General features: G+C 34.2%; 1 protein-coding gene across 1 annotated transcript; it reads left to right on the plus strand.

Annotated features, from left to right (window-relative positions):
• Nucleotides 1-2,735: 2,735 nt before the first annotated feature.
• Nucleotides 2,736-24,552, plus strand: LOC127832137 (protein SPO16 homolog). Its single transcript, XM_052357397.1, has 7 exons — nt 2,736-2,810; nt 5,305-5,394; nt 5,773-5,908; nt 7,360-7,461; nt 9,362-9,440; nt 20,238-20,355; nt 22,116-24,552. Exons 2-7 carry the CDS (start codon nt 5,307-5,309, stop codon nt 22,241-22,243), a joined length of 651 nt encoding a protein of 216 aa, XP_052213357.1. The 5' UTR covers nt 2,736-2,810; nt 5,305-5,306; the 3' UTR covers nt 22,244-24,552.
• The last annotated feature ends 391 nt before the right edge of the window (nt 24,553-24,943 follow it).

Consider the following 24,943-nt stretch of genomic DNA (forward strand, 5'->3'; position numbering starts at 1 on the left):
AGCATTTTTCATTGATTCATTTGTGTAAGAGCTGTTGGTAACCAAACGCAAAATTGCATAGACGCCAAGGCGTAAAACGAACAATTACCCTTCTCATATTTTGTTAAAAATTTTAAGGACCTGTAAATAAACTTCTGATCTACACTATTTTTTATTTAAATAAAATGACGTGTTTTTTTATGAAACCCAACATTGAAATGTTGACGGCGCAATTCACCTTAAAGATGGCATAAGACAATATATCTGATAAATATTTATATAACACATACAATTGCATGAGATTTTTTTGTAATATGGCTCTGTTGACAGCCGAATCTGCTGATTTCGACTACACGGTTGTGTTCCATCACGTCTGATTTGTGCAAATGTATTTTTACAAAAAATATCAATACCGATTATTAATGTTATATTAAACAACTTTACTGCGAAAGACAAATAATTAAAAATACAAATATGTACACACCATATGTTTCCCTCAAAACTCCAAATATGCACGTGCAAATTAAAATGTTTAACTTAAAAGTATTTTCATCTTTCCCCATGGTTGTCTAATGAAAATTTGAAGGTAACATGCGCAAATCGATTTTAGTTATAAGCATTAACGCGCCCACTTTTATTCGTCGTCCAATCAGTGCTTCCAATAACTGTTTAACTTATAAAAATCAATGCTTATACGTGAATGGGCCGGTAAACGGATTATATCTGTAAAAATTGATACCTACGTCAATAGATTGATTGGGTTTCAATAGGTATTTGGAAAACAATGACGTAATCAATATGTTGCATAAACTCGGACAATGCTATAACAGCATACTAAATCACACAAGTATAACAAAAGATTAAAATGATGATGTTTTTATCTCCGACTTTAATTTTCGTGACGATAATTTTGACACAACACTACATTTAATGCATTCTACCTCGTTAATTTTTATACAAAAAATTTAATTGAAAGCCATAATAAGGACAAATAAATTACGTTGTATAATGATGAAATTAAATTATGTACCCCTTATGATAATAATTTGCATCCAACTAGGATGTGTCGATGTGGTTTGAATGGTTGATTGAAAAGTAAGCTAGTATAGGTACACTCTTAAGATAATAACCATTGATACATTCGTTACTTTGGCGAAATCTGTTAATTTTGTTATTGCAATTAAGTTATCTATTGTTTGAATATATTTTCTGATAGCATGTGTGTCCATACTTCCGTTAATCACTGAACATCGACTGACCTATTTTAAAGAATTATCCACCCAGTTACGATTTAAAATTATGTTTATTTTGATCCAAATAAATTTAGGCTCATAAAATGTATGTACAATAACTTGTTTTAAATTGAAATTTATATCACACTTAATGAAATAATTTTAAATTATCATTTTATTGTGTTTTGAATTAAAATCGTCAGTTTGTATGACATTTTGACAATTTAACTAATGATCTGTATCCTTTATTGCGATTGATATATATGGCTTATTGCTATTGATATATATGACTTATTGCGATTGATATATAGGCTATGACTTATTGCGATTTCAGAACAAGTGTGTACTTCGTGTTTTTAGCGTTTAAAATATGCTTCAACGACTTAATGACGTGTTCGGACGAAAAACGATTACATACTTTTTAACGAATATTCAGATTCCCGTTTAACAGGAACGTATATATTTTAAAGAGCAGCTGTTTACGTAATGGATGTTTCTTGTAAATCTATCAAGCGTGATCGACAACGAGATGAAGTACTTGTATCGGTAAATAATGCGAATATAAGCATCTTGTTTGATTGCGCTACACTGTGCGATGTATATTGTGACTATTATTTTGTCCGGTGGTTATTTTTACCCTGTTAACATTGCATATATAAATATAAATATAAACAATGTATATATTTGTTAATATCGGCTTTTGCCAACATATTTGTGCCAACAGCCTAAAAATTTCAAAGTCGATGTATTAATTCGAAATTTCATTCATGAATATTATCGATGCACTAACAAAATGATCCACACGTTTCATAATAGAATATTAACCCCACACATTATGTCTACTTTACAATGACTGAGTTCGTTTGTTCCGGCATCTAAGATCCGGGAGCTCTGTATATGAATAATAATGGGTTTGCATAAGTCATGCAATAGGCCAACTCTAAATCAAACAAGCAGCAATAATACTATAATTAATAGCATCCAATAAAACTGATGAAAAAAGGCATACGGCAATTGTGGTGCATAGACAAATAACAATGCGCAAAGCGTATGAAGTCATGTATACAATTTGAATATAAGAAATAAGCGTACAGTATAGAATAGATGCAATAAGACATACAGTAATGGTGCCACAGCACAGTATGATTTGAAGGCAAAACACAATGAAACAAACTTTTTGATAGCATTTCAATTCTTGTGGTGTGCATTCCAATGTAAAGCATAATAAGGTACCTCTACAACAAAAATAATATTAAACCGTAGATACGTGGTCACTATTTATATAGGTCAGTTGGTGTTCAATTATTTAATTTTCATAAATTTACGAATTTAACTTCATAAACAACCTTTGTTTACTTTTGATTCCGACAGTTTTTTTTATCACGTCGCAACATCATACTTTCACACATATTCCTTAAACACTGTAAGACAGTAACTTAATGTAGGTTTGAATTTGCAATACACGGTAAGGATAAATTGCTGACACGTTGGAAACCGGCTTAACTCATACTTGATTATAATCAAGTCTTACTAGCGGGAAATTTTTAATTTGTGTCTGCGCGACTTTAGCAACAAATACAAAAGTTGGAAAGTCTGCAGGTGGCATGAATACTTTCTATACAGTTGCATTTATTTACTTGATCCAGTCTACAATGTTGTTATATACCATATAACATAAATTACCACTAAGTAATTAAGGCACTGCTCGTTTCTCTGTTTTAAACAGTGTAAACATCTGAAATGGAATAATAATTTGACATTAGATTTTTATTTTTTAGAAATTTATAATTTGATAATGATACATCAGTGGAGTTTTTTTGTCAACATTTAGGGTTAACATCTGACCTAATTTCCAATTTTAAAAGTTTATTTTACCAAAATGTCTGCTCCAAATTGCTAATTGAAAATTTCAAATGCAATTTTTTTTTATAACCAAAAAAAATTGCGATTTTAACACACGGCTGATTTATAGGCAAATATCATTTTAAAAACTTATATTATCAATTGTATAGTATTTGTAGGCAAAGGAAAAACATCTTTCTATCACAATTTAAGTCAAAACTTAAGAAAGCGGTGGTGTAGTGGATGAGGTGTCTGCCTAGCAATCGGGAGTTCGTGGGTTGGCTCCGCACTCGGGGAGCGTTCTCATTATCTCCTCCATAGACACCTTGTACTGGTTCTTCCCAGGGAACGGACTCGATAATGTCCCTCTGCCTATAATGCTCTAAAGGGCGCTTGGCAGTATATATAGATAGATAGATAAAAACAATGCGAGTTTTCCCAATTCATATTTGGCCAGAGTTCCATTCCTTAAATTGCAGGCTTTCCAGCGTTCCTTGTTTTTCTTAGTATTTCCTAGTTTTCAGAGTTTTTTTTAAATGTGCTCCTAGTTTTTCCTAGTTTTGTCTAAAACCTCCTAGTATTCCCAGTTTCGAAATAACACCTTCAGGTTGTTTAGCTGACAATATTTGGTAGTCTTTGTGAGGTCTGGTGTCACTGGTCACATAGTCTAGCCTTCAAAGGTGATACCTGAAAGTTGGACTGAGCTCTGTGATGACTACATATGAAAACTTATGGCTATATTCCTTCACTCACATTGGTATTCACAAACATAAGGACAGCTCAAGGTTCCTCGCCTGAAGGAGGATATGGTGAGATAGCGAAATTGTTTCTCGAGCCTCACTCAACGTGTTTTTTTATGTATAACGCAACTGAAGCTTGTACAACTATATGTTTATTTTGTTAGTTTTAGTTATTTCAAAGTGTGGGTAACCTGAAAAATACGCTGTATTTCGGATTAATGTAATGGAACCACAAAATCTTGTGTTAATGGATATAATATTTACTCTAGAGAACTTTGGTGATGGCTATTTTTTTAGTTTTATACACCACTTGAATCTTGTGCGCATGAAGTACAAGATGGTAAACAACATTTAATTTGAGGAAAACCACTTATGTCAGTACTAACAATCGCTTTTTGTGACAACTTTTCAGCTGAGATTTTTAATTATTGTTTTGTATGGTAATATTTTAATGCGAGGATTGTTGCCTATCGATTAGTGAAGTTTAAAATTAATTGCGTTGAATGTTATATAGCCTCTCATTTACGGTACTCATAATAGTATAATTATGCATATTTACAACAATGGTCATGTATTTGACAACGTTCACAGTTAAAGCGGGTATGCACGATCTTGACAAATGTTTGTTCAACAAAAATAAACTTCTTAAAACTTGATATACATGCAGTTCATTATTTATTTGGAGACCCTTTCAGAAGAACATGTGTCCGAAAATGTGAATTTATGAGGATATTTAATTTAGAAATTACACTCAACTGTACAGACAGTTATTGCATCATGTAATAATAATAAGAATAATAATTCCATACAGAAACCATTTTGTGGGTATATAACTTTTATTGGCATATTTCAATAATTATATTGATTTTTAACATAAAATTACTCTACTCTGTAATTTGTTGAAGTAAATATGCTTTATAACAACGTTTAGTTGAGGATATTCTGTTACAAAGTCGATTCAAAATAGCAAAGCAAATTTTAGGGTCGCAACAAAAATAGGATCGCTCGTGTTATCCAAAACGAACATTTTATTTTTTCACACCTATGAATATGTAATTTACATATGTATATTGTTATAAACCAGTTATTTTGACATTTTGCTATTAAACGGATTGTATACAATAGGTGCCCAACAAAACACATTCACGCTTTGTTGACACCTCCAGCTCTCCTCGACTAAGTAAACACTGTGAATACCAATCTCTTCCTCTACCGAAACCAACCAAAGGCGCCCTCAAGCATTTCTTAGTCGTGGTTGAGTCGAGGTGGAGGTTGAGTGACGTTCTAGAATATAGCCATTAGTCAGCTTAACAGTCCTGTTGTATGAAATGTGTTCAGTTACTGTGGTAATCAGGTAGGGAAAAGTCTAAAAGGTAATAAACTTCTTAGTAAGAAAGCCTGAAATTAAAAACAAACATAGAACATTTACATTGCTGATAATGATGATAGCATGAGAAACACTTTCACCTGTCATTGGAGCAATAATAGGAATCGTGCCTTTTTGTTTGCAGAAATGACATCATTTCCTGTCATACTGCATCAAACATGGGAAATGTCTGAACTATCACAGCTGCTGCTGCACAAACAACTTAAATTACGATGTACGCATACAAAAAAGTTGGTAACCAGTGCATGCATCTAAAAGACATTCTGTTTTTATCAAATTATAATTTCAAGTGTGAAATTACTGTTTTTAATTTCTTTAAATGTACACAAATATATGTGATGATATGATAGATGATTTTTATATTTCTTTTTTAAAGCTGTAAATAGTTAAAAAATGATTAAATAAAGTTTAAAACATTGTTGTTTATTCAATATGAGCAAACAACTTGTGTGCTATCAACCACACAGGCTACTGCCCTGGTGGAATGATTCCTTCACATTGAAAATCCAAAAAAAGTTAATTGACTTGTTTACAAATCATTGAACAAATAAAATGTTCCTACATAGTTCCTATACATGTGTGTTTCGGTTAGTTTCAGACAGTATAATTCCCAGCAGTGTGATATTCCCTCTATCTGGGGTGGCATCTCTTCTGGTTCCCCTCGGCAAAGCGCTGGCAACAGATGGGGATCAGTCAGGTCAGGAACTTTCTACAGAGCTTCAGGAAAGGTAATGAACTTCAGATAAATATGAAAGGCAATTGAAGATGAATTTGTGTTGTCATCAAAGAAAAAGAACTTCAAATAAATGTGAAATGTCATAAAAGTTAAAGAACTTCAGATAAATGCTAAATGCCATCAAAGGTTAAGAACTTCACATAAATGTTACCCAGCCAGAAAAATCCCAACTACATTGGGGACTGAGCCTGGGACCTCTCGGTACAAGATCAGGCAGACACTGTACAGCGTCTCTATAAAAGCTAGCAGATATAGCAAGGCAGTATAAGTTCTCATTATCCCGAACCCTGCTACATAAATATGCAATGTTATCAAAGGTACAGAACTTCATACAAATGTGAAATGCAATCAAAAGTAAAGAACATCTGACAAATTACAATTATTGGTTCATGTACTGGATGTGAACACCTAGTAATATTATTTTATTGATGCTTTAATGGAATGAGAACTTTATATGGGGAATATATTTCCTAATTAATGAATATATTATCTGCAAATTAATGGCCCTCTCAATCTCCATTTGAAGAAACTTGATTATTGTTACAGGACAAACTTGGCTCGGTTCTGTTTGATTTAAAGTTACTGTGAGATACTTAAGTATATTTAATTGCACTAACACAGATTATGCATTATACTGTTGCTTGCCAACTATATATTATATTATAATCTTTCTGTTTGTTTTCAGTTTTGTAGGGGTAATTATTAGTTCATCCTGTTGCTATAATCCAGTTCTGATGTGCATCATTTGCCTTTTTAAGATTTTAAATATTATTGATAACGGTCTACAAATAAATAGCAATAAATTAAAATAAAAATTTGCAAGGAATTAAATTTTGACAGAAAGAAATGAAGTCCATAAAATACCTTATACCTGATTGTGAACAATTTGTTATTTTATTAAATTGTTAATCAGTAGAATCAGTGTTTAAGTTAATTCCTTAAAGGAAGATTTCTCATAAAGGCAGGGGACTATGATTATGCACATATATTGCTTTGCAAATGATGGTCAATCTTAAGAAAAACCCTTTTTGGTGCTTTTAATTTTATAGTTAGGATGGTTATGAAAAGTAGTGGAAAACATTTGGTTGTTTGTGGCCCTTTGGTGTGGTTGTTTGTGGTCCTTTGGTGGAAATGCTGACATGATAAAATCACTATAATATGAAATTTCAGCTAAAATAATACAGAGTCTACAGACATGGTCAAGACCCATGGTTTATGGAGGCCTTCAGAATAACAAATTTGCTAAAGATGGTTAGACAAAATTAAAGTCTTTTTTTGGAGAGGACTCTGATTGTCCCTAGATGGTGATCGTGTTAAGTTTTTGCCCAGTCTATATCAGTATGTTGTAACATCTCATACCCAGATTTACTTTATCTCATGACATGATTTATTCTGTAATTATTGCTGGTTTTCACTGCCAAGATTGCTATGTGACTGTTGCAGGTTGGGGCGGTTCTTGCAGGTGCACAGGAAGTGCTACCTGCTGTGTGTGGCCCCAGTCCATGGTCAACATGAGAGATCAGTCTTCTCTCTCATACAGAGGCTGTGAGTATCAGGCCTTTCTTTGACTCAACAGTTTCTTTAAAAGACAAAATTACAAAACATGATCAAAATATTCTCCTTTTTTGTCTTCTTTCTTTTTTGTGTCCATTGTTCGTTTGAAGCCATTAGCATATTTGGCATACTCAAGAGTACACCAAAATGATGTATTATATGAGTGAAAAGTATAGTTGGAAAAAGAGTAATAATTTGTGAGTCTTTGTAGCACGCAGCGTTCGGGAGAACAATGTTGGTTCATAAGCTCAAACAGTTAAAATCCAACCAGCATTAAACTTGGGGATAAATGGGCATTATATCTCACTAACATTTGACCAACCAAGTTGGTTGAAGCACTTCTGAAAAATTGCCCTTGAATAAAAAAATATGCCCAAATTACCCTTGTCTGCTCTCTAAAGGGAACAGTTTAGAGGGATCTTCATAAAACTTATCAAGCTTGTTTGTGGTCATGATAACTTCAGTTCGATAACAGCCAGATGGCTTGAAGCACTTCTGAATTATGGTCCTCCGATGAAAAAAAGGTTTAAACATGTAAAATTGGAACTTGATGACCAGCTAGATCCGCTGAAGCTCTTTGAAATATGGCCCCAGAATGATAACAAATTGGTCAAATTAACGTTGTCCACTCCCTTACGCAAAAAATTTTCATTAGGGTTTCATGAATGCAAATATGGTGTATAGCTGCAACCCTTCTTAATGAGGAGTGGTCTTGCAACATCCCTCGATTATGGTAACATGCCTTACTGAGTGACCCAATTTGTCATAAATTAAAACCAATATATTATGAAAGAAGACATGCTGTATTTTGTTTAACACCTGCGTCTCTTAATAATAAACTCATTTCTTACATGAACCAGAAATGGGTCAAATGAATTGTTTTTTTATTGCCAAAGCCTTTTGCATCAATTACTGGGTCAGCAGACACATTGGGGGACAAAAAAGGAGGCATTGATATTCTCTTGAATGCATGCGATTAGCATACTTTGACCTGTATTTATCTGAAACTAATACAACAAAACCTTTGAAATGAATCAAATTATCGACTTGAATTAAAGGTTAAATAGATGCATGACTTGTATTGGTATCTCTAAAGAGTTATTATTTTGGTGAACACTAACATGACATTTTATATATTTTAGTAACATTGTTATTTAGTAACTACTGGCAGTGTATTAACAATCTAAATAGAAGGAGGATAACCAAAGAAACGTCCAAATAAAGTAGTGGTTAAGGGGTTTGCAAAGTATAGAAAATAACACAAAGCTGATCATGGCTTCTTAATTTGTTAAGTTTTATGCTGCATTTTAATCCTCGGAAACAAACATGCAGATTACTTAGTTCCTGTGTTAACAATTGCATTGAGTAATTAATTTGAAATGATTATTGATATGCTTGTTCACAGTTTGTATGATTTTATACTTCTGGATCATCCTTCAGTTGTAATTCATTATATTTATCTTCAATAGATCATTTTTGTAAAACCAAGAACTTTTAAGTTGTGTTTAATTTGCTAATAAAGCTGTATTTAGTGTTTGAATAAATTATGTTAATGCTGTATATTAATCACAAAGACCAGAAACTACCTTTATAAAAAAAGAAATATAAACACAACTGGATATTTGAATTTAATGTATGAAAAATGTTTTAAAGATTGAAAGTATCTTTTCAAACCAACAATCATATGAATCATAAAGTGTTTTTTTGTTTTTATTGTAACTACATAACACTTTTCTGCCTATCCCAAATTGCTAAATTTTTCTTCCTAGTATGTTCACTTTTCCTATTTGATGGTGATGAACCAATCCCAACCAACTCTTGTTTTAAATGATCAATGAATTAAATCAAAGTCTGATGATCAATATTATTTTTTCCATTCATCATTTTTCAGGTATTGTAATACAAGACTGGAGATGTTGCCAGTGCACAATGAGGCTGAGGCTGTAAAGTGTATGCTGACAATTGCAAAGGTGGGCAAAAACAAAAGATTAGGGTATTTAAACTTGTTCTGCAGGGAGTGATTCCATTGTCAAACAATCCTGGTTTCATTCCTGTGAAGAGAAACAATTTGGTAGAACTTTTATGGTCCCCCATTATAATACCTGAATGGCATATAATGTTTCTCCTTTCCATGTGTTTGTGTGTGTTTGCATGAATGTTTGTTTATTTATGTAGTACCGTTTGTTTCTGTACACTTGTAAATTGAAATGGCACAAATAATCATGATTTCGTGCCTTTGGCAACTGCCATGTTGCTTTGTCAAAGTTCAAGGTCACACTGTACACTTCTAGTTTTTACTTGTTCCTTACTTGTACATTGTAAAAGTACTCTGTGGCGCCCATAACTGTGTTGTTAATGACAGTATTTTTCGGCGTTAGCTGTATACGCCAGCTTTTCACCTTAGCCTGACCTTTGTTAGCGTCCAATAGAATTCAAATAAAACTTCCCGCGGCCAAGTACAGATGAATACACTTCATTGACTGCATTGACTGATTTGATAATACCACTAGAACATTGGAAACATGTCCGCGTCTTTGTAACACTGTTTTACTGCGTGTTCAGCATGAAACAGTTGTATCTCTAATAAAAAGGCTTAATATATAGAACAGTTTTACACTCAATCTCGACATCAATACAGTTTGTGCGTGCACCTTTTATTTTCAGAGGATTTTCAGCGCGAGAACGCTGTGTACTTAAAGGCCATGTTCTCATATTTAGTACTGACTTCCATATTCCTTTCAACATGTTATATGTAAAAGTATAAAGAGCAGTGGAAGCGATGCCTCACTTTAATGCATTGCATTTCAACCCGCGAGGTATAAGGGGTCAGTTCGCGGTTAGTGTGTTTGAATGTCACAGTTTATATACAGGTCAGACCTTATGTGCTGTTCGGAGTTCGCGGTCAGTAACATAATAGTTATATAATAAAGACGCTATGGCGTGAACTAGGTGAACTGGAATTTTCTTTACCACCAGAAAGATGTGAAATGAAGATATCCAGCGATATTATTTTATGGCATGTCAATAATAGATTCTTAATGTGTTTTCAACAATACCATGATAAATATTATTTTTAATTAATTAACAAGAATTATTCCATCATATTTACTAATGTATTATTGCAGCATATTGACTAATGTATTAAGTATGAGCGCGATGATTCTCGATACTGTTAATAAGCGAATCAAATACACGTAGCAATGCCTGATAAACCACTCAAACAGGTTTGTTCGAAGAACGCGCGTATACATATTTAAAATATGTACGGAGACTTCGCGTGTGGCCGGTTGACTTTGGTTTTCTGTTTTGTATCTATAGGTTTATGACCAGCAATATGTAATAATGTAAAATAAGCCGCGAAAACTCCGCGTAACATCCCGTACTGCGTTTGATGCAGCTAAAAACAGCACAGAAAAAGATATTAGCTATCCTTGATCTCATTCATTTAAATCTTTACCTTCCATAAACTCCAACCACAATCAACGCCGTATATCTTTTTAAAGATATTTCTTGTTTATTATCCCTGCCGTTTTTTTTTTCGCAGGGGATATAGTTATTGGTCCCGTCTGTCTGTGCATCCGTCCTTCCGTCTGAAACATTGTCCAGAGCATAACCCCAAATCTATTCAATGGATTTACTTTAAACTTAGAATATAAACAGATGGCGACTAGGAGAAGTGCATTCTCCAAGAACCATAACGTCATCTACCTTAGTTTTTAAATTATCTCCGTTTATATAATTTCAAAGTAAATTTTTGTCCGGAGCATAACTCTAAATCTACTGAAGGGATTTATTTGAAACTTAATATATAATCAGATGGCAAGTAGGAGGAGTGCAGTGACTTAGAACGTTAACTCTATCTTCCTTAGTTTTTGAATTATCTCCCTTTATTAAATTTCAAAGTAAATTTTTGTTCGGAGCACAACTCTAAATTAACTGAAGGTATATACTTGGAACTTGAAATTTAAACAGATGGCAAGTAGAAGTGCAGTGACTAAGAACCATTACTCTATCTACCTTAGTTTTTGAATTATCTCCCTTTATTTAATTTCAAAGTAAATTTGTGTCCGGAGCATAACTCTAAATCTATTGAAGGGATTTACTTGAAACTTGAAAGATAAACAGATGGCAAGTAAGAGAAGTGCAGTGACTAAGAACCATGACTCTATCTAACACAGTTTTTTTTATTATCTCCCTTTATTTAACAAAGTAAATTTTTGTCCGGAGCATAACTCTAAATCTACTGAAGGGATTTACTTAAAACTAGAAATATTAACAGATGGCAGCTAGGAGAAGTGCAGTGAACATGAACCATATCTCATTCGGCCATAGTGTTTGAATGATCTCCCTTTCTTTTTTATTTTATTTTATAGAATATTTTTTATTTATTTATAATTTTAAATTATATTTAATTTAATTTCATAGGAAATATTGTAGCTTTTAAATTTTTAATAACCCCTTTATCTAATTTTACAATAATATTTTAATTTGAACACTGAAGTTATTCACTGTAAAATGAATAGATGAGTTAAAGGAAAAATAAAGTGACCAAGAACAGTAACTGTTTATAGTCTTCTTTTTTAATTACCTCCCTTTCTTTCAATTCCATATATTTTATGCTCTACAGCATAACTCAAACACTATATAACTAATTGATCCTTGAAATATAAATAGATGACACAGGTTCCATGTTTTAAAAATATAACATGTAATCTACTCTCTAAAACAAATGTTGTCGTACAAGCAAACACATTTCGGCGGGGATTTTGCACTACTGTGACAAGCTCTTGTCTGATTTACAATAATTATCATCATATCAAGATATTGGGTTACATGCAAAAAACTTCTTGATTGCTTCAAAGTCACTTCGAGTTTTTTTATATTCCTTATATGTATCTACTCCAAGTACATTTTCGTGTTCAGTTTGAACGGCCTAACTGGCGAACAAGCTTAGGATTGTATTTGGGGCATGTTTGGTCAAGGTCGAGGTTACAAGAAGTAGAAAAACAGTCTTAACTCAATAATCCAAGTTTGGATTATTTGGATTAGTGCGCACATGCTAATCAGGGGCGACACTTTCAGCTTTTATGATTTTTTTGTCAAGAAAGTCTCTTCTAAGCAAAAATCAAGTTTAGATGGAAAGTGTCATCCCTGACTAGCCTGTGCGGACTGCACAGGCTAATCTGGGACGACACTACCCACATGCATTAAACCCCCTTTTCACAGAGTGCGGCCCGAATAAGTTTAATCCTTATCTTTTAATTATCATATTTTGTAACAAATTGGAACTATTGTTCAAAAGTAGGACAATGTATGACCTAGATTTTGTAAGTTTGTGAGAACTTTGATAGTCATAGGACTAAACAGAGTTCAGATGTACCTAATTACTAAAATTAATGTGTGTGTTTTTTATTAATACTGCATTCAATTTTGACTGTTTTATGTTACTTCAAATTAACTCATTTCCATAAGGTCATAAAGCAGTAATAATTGACGTTTTATGATGGTAATGTAATCAAAATTAATGAAAACAATCCTATTACACTTGGCTATCCTAACAAAGAACTAGGAACCTTGAATAACCTACTTTGTAAAAGGAGTAGTGTCATTTACTGATTAATCTGTTAAAGAATATTGTTGTTATTGTCTTACCTGATTTGACACATGAATGGTATATAAATTTTACAAACCTCTTTAAGTTACAATGCCATTTTTGTTTCATGAATACTAAGTCAGAAATTATCATTTGATTATTTTATCACTGAAATAACAAAGCATCTCCTGCCTTAACATTAAAAAAATATTATGCACCTAGATAAGAGACAGGAGTTACCCTTGTCTGTGGTCCTTCCTTATTTCTGTATGTGTGTTGCACTATTTTGTTATACAAAGCTAAAAAATAGATGAAAGTTCATACATATATATATATGACCCTTTAAACTCGATTTAGGGCTTTTCTTCTGAAATCAGTTGAAAAATGACCCCTTTTTTATAGAAAAGAAGACATTTTTGCAGTTATGTTGCAGGTGACTAAAAATTAATTGGTGCAAGAGTGATATTACAAACATATTATCCAGGATTTGATTTATTTGCATTTAAGTATTTTGGTGTGTTTGTTTGCTTCCCAAATGAATTTTGTTTCCGTTGGTCTGAAATGTATTTCGCTGATAATTGTTTTAATGCTGCTCGATGTCCATCCTTCAGTCTTGCCTTCATTTCTTTCATCACACTTTTTGTGTCTGTGCACGATCTCTGAAATCTATTTTCTGGATTTGATGAAACTTTCTATGCAGCATCGTTATAAGGTGGACATGTGCATCCTTGTCAGGTCATTCCAGTCCAATGATTTTTTTAGGGAGTTATTGCCCTTTGAATATTGATATGTCCACTTTTCAGATACGCTCAAGTCTTAAAGACTTATGATCCAAATGAAATGAAACTTGATTTGCAAAACGCAAAAGTGGGGTACATTGTTCATCTGTAAGGTTTTTACGGTCCAATGATTTTTTTACAGGTGTTTGTCCTTGATTTTTTCTTTCCGCATGATATAAGAACAAAGAATCTGAATGTAATGAAAGTTAGTTTATAGCAGTTTCCTTCAAGGGTTGATACGCCCATATTGTCAGCTAATGTCATGCTCTGATTTTTAGCTCGGCTGTTTTGGGAGAAAACCCAAGGTATTGTCATAGCCAGCTCGTCGTCCGCGTCGTGCTAAAACCTTAACATAGGCTCTAAAATCAAAGTGCTTCCACATACAACTTTGAAACTTCATATGAAGATGCACCTTGATGAGTTCTACGCCCCACACCCTTTTTTGGGTCACTAGGTCAAAGGTCACTTCTGACAAGCTTTCATTTATTCAAAACTGAACCCACAGCCGAGCGTTGGCACCTGCTATGCAGTGCTCTTGTTCTGAGTTATTGCTCTTTGAATAATAAAACCTGTCTGTGTTTGATATTCCACACTTAAGATCGAAACACATTATTTCAAGTTGTTCTGTTCCAATAATATTTTAGGCAGTTATTGCCTTTCATTATTATTCTGACATTTTGTAATTTTATTTTATCATCCCTGAACTATGATGAACATTTATATGCAGTATCCCTATAGGGTGGACATGCACATATTTTCTTGTCATTCTTCTCCAATGATTTGTCTCCTTAAAAAATACTTTTCCCCCTATTTACCGTACTTACTCTAATTTTACAGACACCCTCTATTTTAGCCAAAATATTTACTTTTTGTGACTCTTAATTTTCAGACAAACGGGTTTTTGTCTATCATTAATAACTCTAAATTTCTTAACAGAATATTTTACAGCGCTATTTTACCAGATTTTGGCCCTGTTTTAGCTTTTGTTGTGACACTTCGATCATAGATGTAAATGTACCTCTTCGAAGAAGATGGGGTATATTGTTTTGCTGGATGTCGGTCTGTCTGTCTGTCTGTTGGGGTCGCTAGGTAAAAGGTCGAGGTCAATATCACACTAAGTGTGAAAATTGTTTCCAATCAATAACTCTTCAGCAAATTGACCGAGTGGCTTGATACTTCACATGTGTATTGAAATTGGGGTCACTAGGTCAAAGGTCACTATCATACTTATATTGTTTTGCTGGATGACGGTCGGTCCGTCTGCCGGTAGACCAGTTCGTTTCCGATCAATAACTCATCAATGAATTGACCGATTGGCTTGATACTTTACATGTGCATTGGCCTTGGACAGTAGATGACCCCTATTGAAATTGGGGTCACTAGGTAAAAGTTCGAGGTTACTATCACACTAAGTGTGAAAATCGTTTCCAATCAATAACTTGTCAACAAATTGACCGATTGGCTTGATACTTTACATGTGCATTGGCCTTGGACAGTAGATGACCCCTATTGAAATTGGGGTCACTAGGTCAAAGGTCAAGCTCACTTTCAGACTAAGTGTGAAATTCATTTCCCATCATTAACTCGTCAACAAATTGACCGTTTGGCTTGATACTTCATTTGTGCATTTGCCTTGGACAGTAGATTACCCCTATTGAAATTGGGGTCACTAGGTCAAAGGTCAAGGTCACTGTTACACTGTTACACTATTTTACACTGTTACATTGTGAAATAGTTTCCAATCAATAACTCGTCAACTGATGCACCGATTGGCTTGATACTTCCCATGTGCATTGGCCTTGGAAAGTGGATGTGTCAAGATTCTAGATTCATGCTTTAAACATGTGCAATGTTAAATTCCCCTACACCAAACCAAATCTCTGCTTGTTTTTTCGATGTGGCCTGGGTTATCAAAATAATAGGGCTCTGGGAAGCAAACTAATCATGAACTCTGGCATTTTATAGCAAAGGCATGCCAAGTTGATAAACAACAGATCCGTGAATCGTTTATTTTACACCCAATGTTCCCAGAAATTTTAATCAAATCAACTCAGTGCCGTTGTAAGTGTAAGTTTCGAGCAGTGTGGACGCTCTTAAAAGTGCCCAAGGGGCAGATATTTGGATATCATATTTATAGGAACTGGGGTAAATATTACTTTTATAAGTTTTATTACATTTTTAGTAAATTTTTGCACTGAAACCCTGCTAGCTTCTGAGATTTAAAACCAAGTAACATTTATTAAATATCAACTGAATTAACGTTTATGTTAATGTTTAAATGGTATTCGTATTTTTGTGTTAATACTGTAGTTATGCATGTGTGCTTGTCATTTGTCTATGTGTTAATAGATTTAGTGATTAAATGCTGGCTGTCTAAATGTAATAATGAATATAATGTGTACAAAACCATGCAATGTAACGGTTAGGGATTATTTTCAATGAATAGATCCCAGTTTCCCGGTGGGTGCAGTAAACAGGCATCACCCAACGGGAAATTTTTGGGTGAGTGAGGCAGAGGCCAACGACGGTTTGGCAGATAGCTGCCATATCTGAGAGAAAGGCGGTTTCGGCGACAAGGGTCGACCGGGACGCGCCACAACGAAGGTCGTGTTGGACATCGCCTGAGGACCAATGGTCAGGCGAGGGTCATCTGTGCCGCAGTGGGCAAGACATGTTGGACGCCGCCAGAGGACCAAGGGTCATTTGTGCCGCGGTGGGGTGGACATATAGGGCGCCACCAAAGGGTTGAGGACCTAGAGTGAGAGTGGTATTATCTGTTGATGGATGTGACATTTTTAGTCAGCAAGTGACTTTATGATTTATTTTTTTTTATTGTTTTTTTATTGGAACAATTTTATCTGATAGTGATTAGAATAAACTAACAGGTATGCGGTTCCTACTAACATAAGTGTTTTAGAATAAAATGTAGCATATATTAAGACATCTATTAAATAAAGTATTTACAAATTTCATCTGTCTCCATTATCATTTCCATGATCAAGGCTTGAACCGCTTGTCACTTATAAATCACTCCGTGACAAGATGACCCCTATTGAAATTGGGTCACTGGGTCAAAGGTCAAGGTCACAGTTACACACTTAGTGTAAAATCATTTCCAATCAATAACTCTGCAATCAATTCACCAATTGGCTTTATAATTCTCAAGTGCATTAGACTTGGACAGGAGATAATCCTAATTGAAATAATGGGGTCACTAGGTCAAAGGTCATGGTCATTAGCACAATAAGTGGGAAAAGTGTTTCTGATCAATAACGCGTCAACATATTGACCAATTAGCTTGAAACTTTCCATGCGCATTGGCCTTGGACAGTAGATGATCCCTATCAACATTGGGGGCACAAGATCAAGGTCACTGTCACAATAAGTGTGAAAATTGTTTCTGATCAATAAATCATCCATGATTTGACTGATTTGCTTGATACTTCACATGCACATTGGCCTTGGACAGTAGAGGACCCATATTGAAATAGGGGTTACTAGTTCAAAGTCCTGTTGGGGCGGGGGGTGGGGAGGGGGACATAGGTATCTGACTGCGGAACTCTTGTTACAACTATATTAAGGTCAACAAACCTGGCAGATGCATGCCTGAGGGCAATGGACTATTACATTTTCGTAATTGGGTAAATTACCATTTATACCTTTGGAAAACAATCGATTATTCCAACAGCATTTGAAATAATATCGTCCTATAAATAAAACAGTATGTTTAACGTATTTACTTTTTTGTTCTGTATCATTTCAGGCAATTGTAAGCAAAGATGTGAAGTTGTATTTACCGGTATTTTCAAGTACTGTAGAAAAAGAAGAGTTAATCACATCAAATTTATTGTGCATTGATTTATTGCTTTTATTTCAATATAATTTTTTGTGTACACTTTCGGACACCTGTAATTTTGAAATATTTTCCATATTTAAATTTTTGTCTCTAAACTAAGAGTAATTACAGTAACCTACACATTGACGCAGATCATCATCATTGACCATTCATCAGTTTCATCATAGTAGTGTTATCTGTTATCAACTAAGTAAGGCCCCTCTTTTCAGCCAAAAGAAATATGTTTTTTCGCTTTTTTGGTGCCTCACATTACTGGTTAAGATTAACTGATAACAGTGTCAAACTTTATTAAGATGATGTGAACTTGAGTATAATGCAATATTTTGTTGTTGACATATGCTGAGTTTTGTGAAGACCATGCTTACCTAATGTCATCTTTGTACAATGGACATACATGTATCTTTAATTAGTTTTGGTATGAAGTTGATTTGCTGGTGTCCTATAAATGCATAACACATTGTCTTTATACAAAATAGTGTGCATTTCTAGCACTTCCGATTTTTATGTGCCCCAGTCTATCCTGGGGGACATTATAATAATTGTTTATGCCCTGTCTGTTTGTTGGTTTGCGTCAAACTTTAACATTGGCCATAACTTTTGCAATATTAAAGATAGCAACTTGATATTTGGCATGCATGTGTATCTCATGGATCTGCACATTTTGAGTGGTGAAAGGTCAAGGTCATCCTTCAAGGTCAAAGGTCGAATATATAGGGGGGACATAGTGTTTCACAAAAAAATCTTGTTTAAAGTTTAACTTAATTGTGGTTGACAGAAAGAAAAGCAACATTAACTGTAATATTTGGGGCATTGTTTGACAAGTATTTATGTAAACTACAACATATTACAGTCACCTTGCTAAAGGTTAAGTCAATTAATGTTAAGTATAATCTTAAGTAGGACAGTTGCCAATTATACTTACTGGTACTTTAGTATGTGCCATAGTAGGGCAGTTGTCAGTAAATTGCATGAGTATACATTGTATGCAGAAGGACAGTTGTCAGATACTTGCATGAGTTTACATTGTAAACAGAAGTAGGGCAGTTGTCAGTTGCTGAAATGATTTTACATTGTATACAGAAGTAGGACAGTTGTCAGTAACTGGAGTTGGTATGTGCTGAAGAAGGATAGTTTTTACTGGCATTAGTATGTGCTGAAGCAGGGTAGTTGTCAGATACTGGCATTAGTATGTGCTGAAGAAGGGTAGTTATTAGATACTGGCATTAGTATGTGCTGAAGTAGGGTAGTTGTCAGATACTGGCATTAGTATGTGCTGAAGTAGTGTAGTTGTCAGATACTGGCATTAGTATGTGCTGAAGAAGGGTATTTATTAGATACTGGCATTAGTATGTGCTGAAGCAAGGTAGTTGTCAGATACTGGCATTAGTATGTGCTGAAGTAGGGTAGTTATTAGATACTGGCATTAGTATATGCTGAAGCAGGGTAGTTGTCAGATACTGGCATTAGTATGTGCTGAAGTAGGGTAGTTATTAGATACTGGCATTAGTATGTGCTGAAGCAGGGTAGTTGTCAGATACTGGCATTAGTATGTGCTGAAGTAGGGTAGTTGTCAGATACTGGCATTAGGATGTGCTGAAGCAGGGTAGTTGTCAGATACTGGCATTAGTATGTGCTGAAGTAGGGTAGTTATTAGATACTGGCATTAGTATGTGCTGAAGCAGGGTAGTTGTCAGATACTGGCATTAGTATGTGCTGAAGAAGGGTAGTTATTAGATACTGGCATTAGTATGTGCTGAAGCAGGGTAGTTGTCAGATACTGGCATTAGTATGTGCTGAAGTAGGGTAGTTGTCAGATACTGGCATTAGTATGTGCTGAAGTAGTGTAGTTGTCAGATACTGGCATTAGTATGTGCTGAAGAAGGGTAGTTATTAGATACTGGCATTAGTATGTGCTGAAGCAGGGTAGTTGTCAGATACTGGCATTAGTATGTGCTGAAGTAGGGTAGTTGTCATATACTGGCATTAGTATGTGCTGAAGTAGGGTAGTTGTCATATACTGGCATTAGTATGTGCTGAAGAAGGGTAGTTATTAGATACTGGCATTAGTATGTGCTGAAGAAGGGTAGTTATCAGATACTGGCATTAGTATGTGCTGAAGAAGGGTAGTTTACTGGCATTAGTATGTGCTGAAGTAGGGTATTTGTCAGATACTGGCATTAGTATGTGCTGAAGAAAGGTAGTTATCAGATACTGGCATTAGTATGTGCTGAAGTGGGCTAGTTGTCAGATACTGGCATTAGCATGTGCTGAAGTAGGGTAGTTGTGTTGAAGTAGGGTAGTTGTCAGTACTGGCATTACTATGTGAATTTACATTGCACTAGTAAACCAGATGACCTAAGAAATGTGTTCGTACTTGTAGGTAAACTGAATGTTATGATGATGACTGAAATACTGTTGAATGCAGCTAAAGCAACTAAACACACAAATACACACAGGTCAACTTATTGTGTTTAGGATATATTTAAAAAATTGGATGCCTTGTCAGGCATATATAATCTTTATTCATAATATGCTGTAGGCACTGTGCAAGCCCATGGGAGATATCCTGTCTGACAGATTGGAGGCTATAGTTCAAGGTCAACAGGATGCAGATCACATGACTGCAGTCCTCAGGCAGATAGGGCTCAGCAGTCATAATATCCTTTAAACAGGCACCTACAGTGGTATGCTGAGCATTTATCTGTCTAGCAAGCCATAGATGCAAAGCATCAAATGGGTACCATTCAACGGTGTATATTGCAAAATAAGTAAAACAATACATGTAGTAGGCATAATCGTATCTGCAAATAACATCTTTACTCACAGTAATTTAACACTTATGTAACTAGACTAAGTTTGCACTTATTATTCACACAATAATTAACCCATAATCTAAAGATTCACTTTGTTCTGTTATTTATACTTAACCTATAACCTGAATATTCATGTCATGTTAAGAAGTCTAGGATGTAAGTCTAGGATGTAAGTAGGAACTAATTTGGTGTTTGTATTGAAGTATGAATTTTTCAATCATGACCATAGATGAAGCAGTACAAATTTGTTTAATAGTTTTTCCTTGAGGTTTAATGAAACTAGTCACTTACATTTTTAATCTGACATCATGTATCTGCCTGTCTAACTTTTGTCATGACCCATTTCTCAAGTTCAGTAAGGTTATTCAGGTAATTCTCTGATTTAATTTTCAATATTTGCAACCCATACTTGGACATCTTTTGGGTAATTGTAAAATGTATTTTTTCCCTTTAACTATTAGTCATAAAACTGAAATGTAAGGACGAAGATAGAAACAGGATGCATTTGTCCTGTTAAAATGCATTTTTAATAGGTATATGGAGGAAATATACCCGGCAGTGTCAATTCTTTTTTTATGATAAGTACAACATCTTAAGACTTTGATGTTCTTATTCTTCATATAAACGTAAGGTCTACATTAAAAGACCAATCACAACATTAATAAATTGATCACCAATATAAATAACTGTACACTGGATAACATCCGCATTAAATGTATGTCTTCATTTGAATGTGCATAATTTATATATTATTTGTTTTTGATATTCCACTGATGTAGAAAGTTGGCTTATTGTTTACAATTCAATTGCCAAAGTAAAGGGACTTATCATCAATTGATTAGTCATTCAAGGCAACAAACTTTATTGGTATTTAATATCATTTAAACGGATGTATACCTGTTGGGTCCAACAAAGCAGGCACGTTCTTAAATTATTTGTAATGTCATTTGGGACAAATCAGGTGTGACCACCTGTGGTGAAGCTATTGATCATCCGGATATGCTTACAAAATATTTTCCTATTTTAAACGTTTTATTGGATCATATTAATTGCAGGTTATAAAATAAAGGAATGAATGACGTATTTGACCCAATACATCAATATTTACGATTGCATTAATTGTTGATCCAAAAGTAAACATGATCGGTTCAAGAGTACCGGTATTCTGGGTCATAAAGTACATGCCTTGGTTTATTTGATTATAAAATAACCAAACCATGGATAATAATCCTGTGCGCTCACCAAGATTTTATAACAATCTTGTCCTAAAAAAAGCATCTCTTCTACTTTTTATAGAACACTGTTATTGGAAGATTCTTTGTTATTCTTTCATGTAAGTTTAAGAATATGCAAGTGACGGTCCCATATCTTCCATCACACTCCTTACCAATGCAAATGTACGAACAATTTATAGCACATCATCTTTAAATATTTTTATATTTTGTTCTCGCCACGTCACACTTACCAGTGCTGAATATAGAGAAGTTTATATTTTGAGGCTTAAGTAACTGGAACCATGAAAGACTTACAGAAATTAACTAGAATTGTATGTGAAATGTGCATATATACTTGTTTTTTGCTTTTTGTCTCCTTAACTCCCTTACAATGTCACATTATAGCAGACAGATTTTGCTTCTTGAGCAGGGTTTCCACAGCAACCAAAGAGGAACTTCTGGACTGCAGTCTTGATGCCTCAGATGTGGACAAACTACTGACTTTCTTTAACAGTTGAAGGCAGATCATACAAAGGGAATAGTCTGTGGCTTTGACAATGTTTTGAAAATGAATGTGGTACTTGAAATAAATAGAATTGATTATCAGTTGACAAAGAATATTTATTTCCTGTTTTAAGAAGTGGCAGTATTTTGCTTTGAAACTGTCTGTTGGATGCTTGGGCAGTTAGGCACTAAGTCTTTAAGACTATTTTGTTTGTGTTCAATATATAGAGAAGGCTTTGACTTGAGATAATTTAAGTTGGTATACTGCTTACTTGGGAGGATGGGATCACGCCTTTGATTTTTAGGTTAAGATGTCAAAGGTCCCAAGAAACCAAAAGGCGCAATCATTTTATATTTGTTGTGTAACATCATATTGTGGTTATATACATTATTTGTATATGACATCATTACCTGGGGTCAAAACAGACAAATCCCTGGGGTCAAATAGTGTGTATAGACTTGTATCTAAAAAACTTTTTAAAAATCTTCTGAACTGAAACCACATGGCGCAGAGGTGTAAACTTGGCAAATAATATTGAATAGTGGTTGTTGTTTTTCCTCATGGCTTTAGGATCAAAACAGGCCGCTCTCCAAGGGTCGCAGGCTAATTGTATAATTTATTTGAAAAATATATTTTAAAATTTCTTTTGTAAATTTAAAGCCGGCCGAGTTGATGTTAGTATATTTTCCCATTTTTATTATGTGACGCAAAAAAGTGATTATGAGTAAAAATGTGATGGTATTTATGTCAGATGTCCAAAAAAGTTGGTCAAAATAGGTCAAGAAATGCCCAAAATCAGTTCAAAGATAGGGCTTTTCAATTTCTGTCCATGGACAGAAATGATCTAAATTTAAACACGCGCGGGTCACATGTAAAACCACGTGATTCGCTCGAGGCATGGACTCGCCTGAATAATGAAAATAATTGCACAGACTCGGAGCACAGGTGATGGGCGCGTGGCCAAGTCACTTAAACACTTTCAATATGTCATAAAACAACATTTTTTACGAAAAAAAAAATTCTGATATACAATGTAATATATATAAATGACAAATGACAAGTAAATGACAAGTATTGATTTATTATATATATACAAGGTAGGTCTCTTGACATAGGAAAATCATCAAAATAAACTCGTATTTGTTTATTGTACTAATATGGATTATGTTCCATAGCTTGGATATTTCTATACTTGTACTATTGTAAATATCGGTACTGAACGTTCGGTCAGACGAGAGCCGACCTGGCATTTCTACAAGTTTGAGAAGTGTTTTCTTGTAGTTTATGTTGGCAAGTAGCCGTTCGTGGTCATTTTTCGTCAAGAAGCAACCTTTCCCAACAAAATGGTACATAGATTACGAAAATCGACCGCCATTTAGGCACTTAATGGCTAAAACATGTTGATGTAGTTGATTTTCCTGTGTCAAGAGATACCTACCTTGTATATAATTATAATATAATAAATCAGAACTTGTTTTGTCAAAATGATGAAAAATTTTGTTTTATGACATATTGATAGTGTTTAAGTGACTTGGCCACGGGCCCAACACCTGTGATTTAGTAGTTTTTCTTTGTTTTGAAAAGCGCGGAAGTGGAAATCATGTGAAATTGGCGCTCACGTGACCCAAAGCGTGTATACGTCACAGGTTAATGATATAGTCTTGAGGATTCCGTTATGTACATGATAACATTTCGTATTTTTGATGCTTTTGGCTTTTTTTGGCACAATTTTTGTGAAAATCAGTATGGAAGAGTTAAGCTTTCGAATGTATCTGACGAATACTGATCAATTCTGGTCAATTGAGAAAACCGAATTGTTGTGAGAAATATCAACTCGGCAGCCTTTAAGCTCCAGAGTTGTAATATTTGGTATGAACCATGATATTGTTATCCTTCACAAAATTTGTTAAAATTATGTTTCTTGGGTTGAAACTGGCCACTCTTGGGGGGTACAATGGTGATATAAACTTAAGAGCAAAATAACATTTAAGATATTGTCTGAACCAATAAGACCAAGATCTTTGATATTTGGCATTTAATATCATACTGCCTTACAGGTCAAAGTGGCCATGTCCTATGGTTTAATTACCTTTTATTGTTAAATCTTATTACATATAATGCAAATGCTGAACTCTCTTATTGTATTGTAAGTAAACAGCACAATACAAATTATAAATGTGACAATTTGCATAGTCTACGTGCAACAATTGAATTGATAAAATGGTATTATATTTGTTAATTCAATATAAATAAACTTTTAACACGTTGACGTGTGTGTTTAAGCTGAGAAAATTGAATTTGAGTAATAAAAACAATCTGTTATTTGCATGTTATTGAAATCTAAAATTGTCTTTGATGTCTTCATTTCAGGTCAGGGTCACATTGACAAACACACAAAATACATTTTAAAAGAAATAATTGTTTGGAAAAAGAAATCCCTTGGCTGAACATAAGTTTAGTACTGCAGCTTGGTGCACTAAAAGAATCACTGGTAAGAAAAAAACACTATTGGAGAGCACCCATCTGGATTATGTTGTAAAATCTGGACATTTTAGCTGTATAATATGTGGTTGGTTTTTGATTCCTTGCGGTTGCTTTCTCCATAGCATGTATTTTTGTACTCCTTATAACGACAGTGTTATGCTAATATGTACAGTTCTAATTCAAATGACAACAGTTTTATCCTTATGACCACAGTGCTATCCTTATATGT

The sequence above is a fragment of the Dreissena polymorpha genome, chromosome 5 (assembly GCF_020536995.1).
Source record: "Dreissena polymorpha isolate Duluth1 chromosome 5, UMN_Dpol_1.0, whole genome shotgun sequence".
Lineage (NCBI taxonomy): Eukaryota > Metazoa > Mollusca > Bivalvia > Myida > Dreissenidae > Dreissena > Dreissena polymorpha.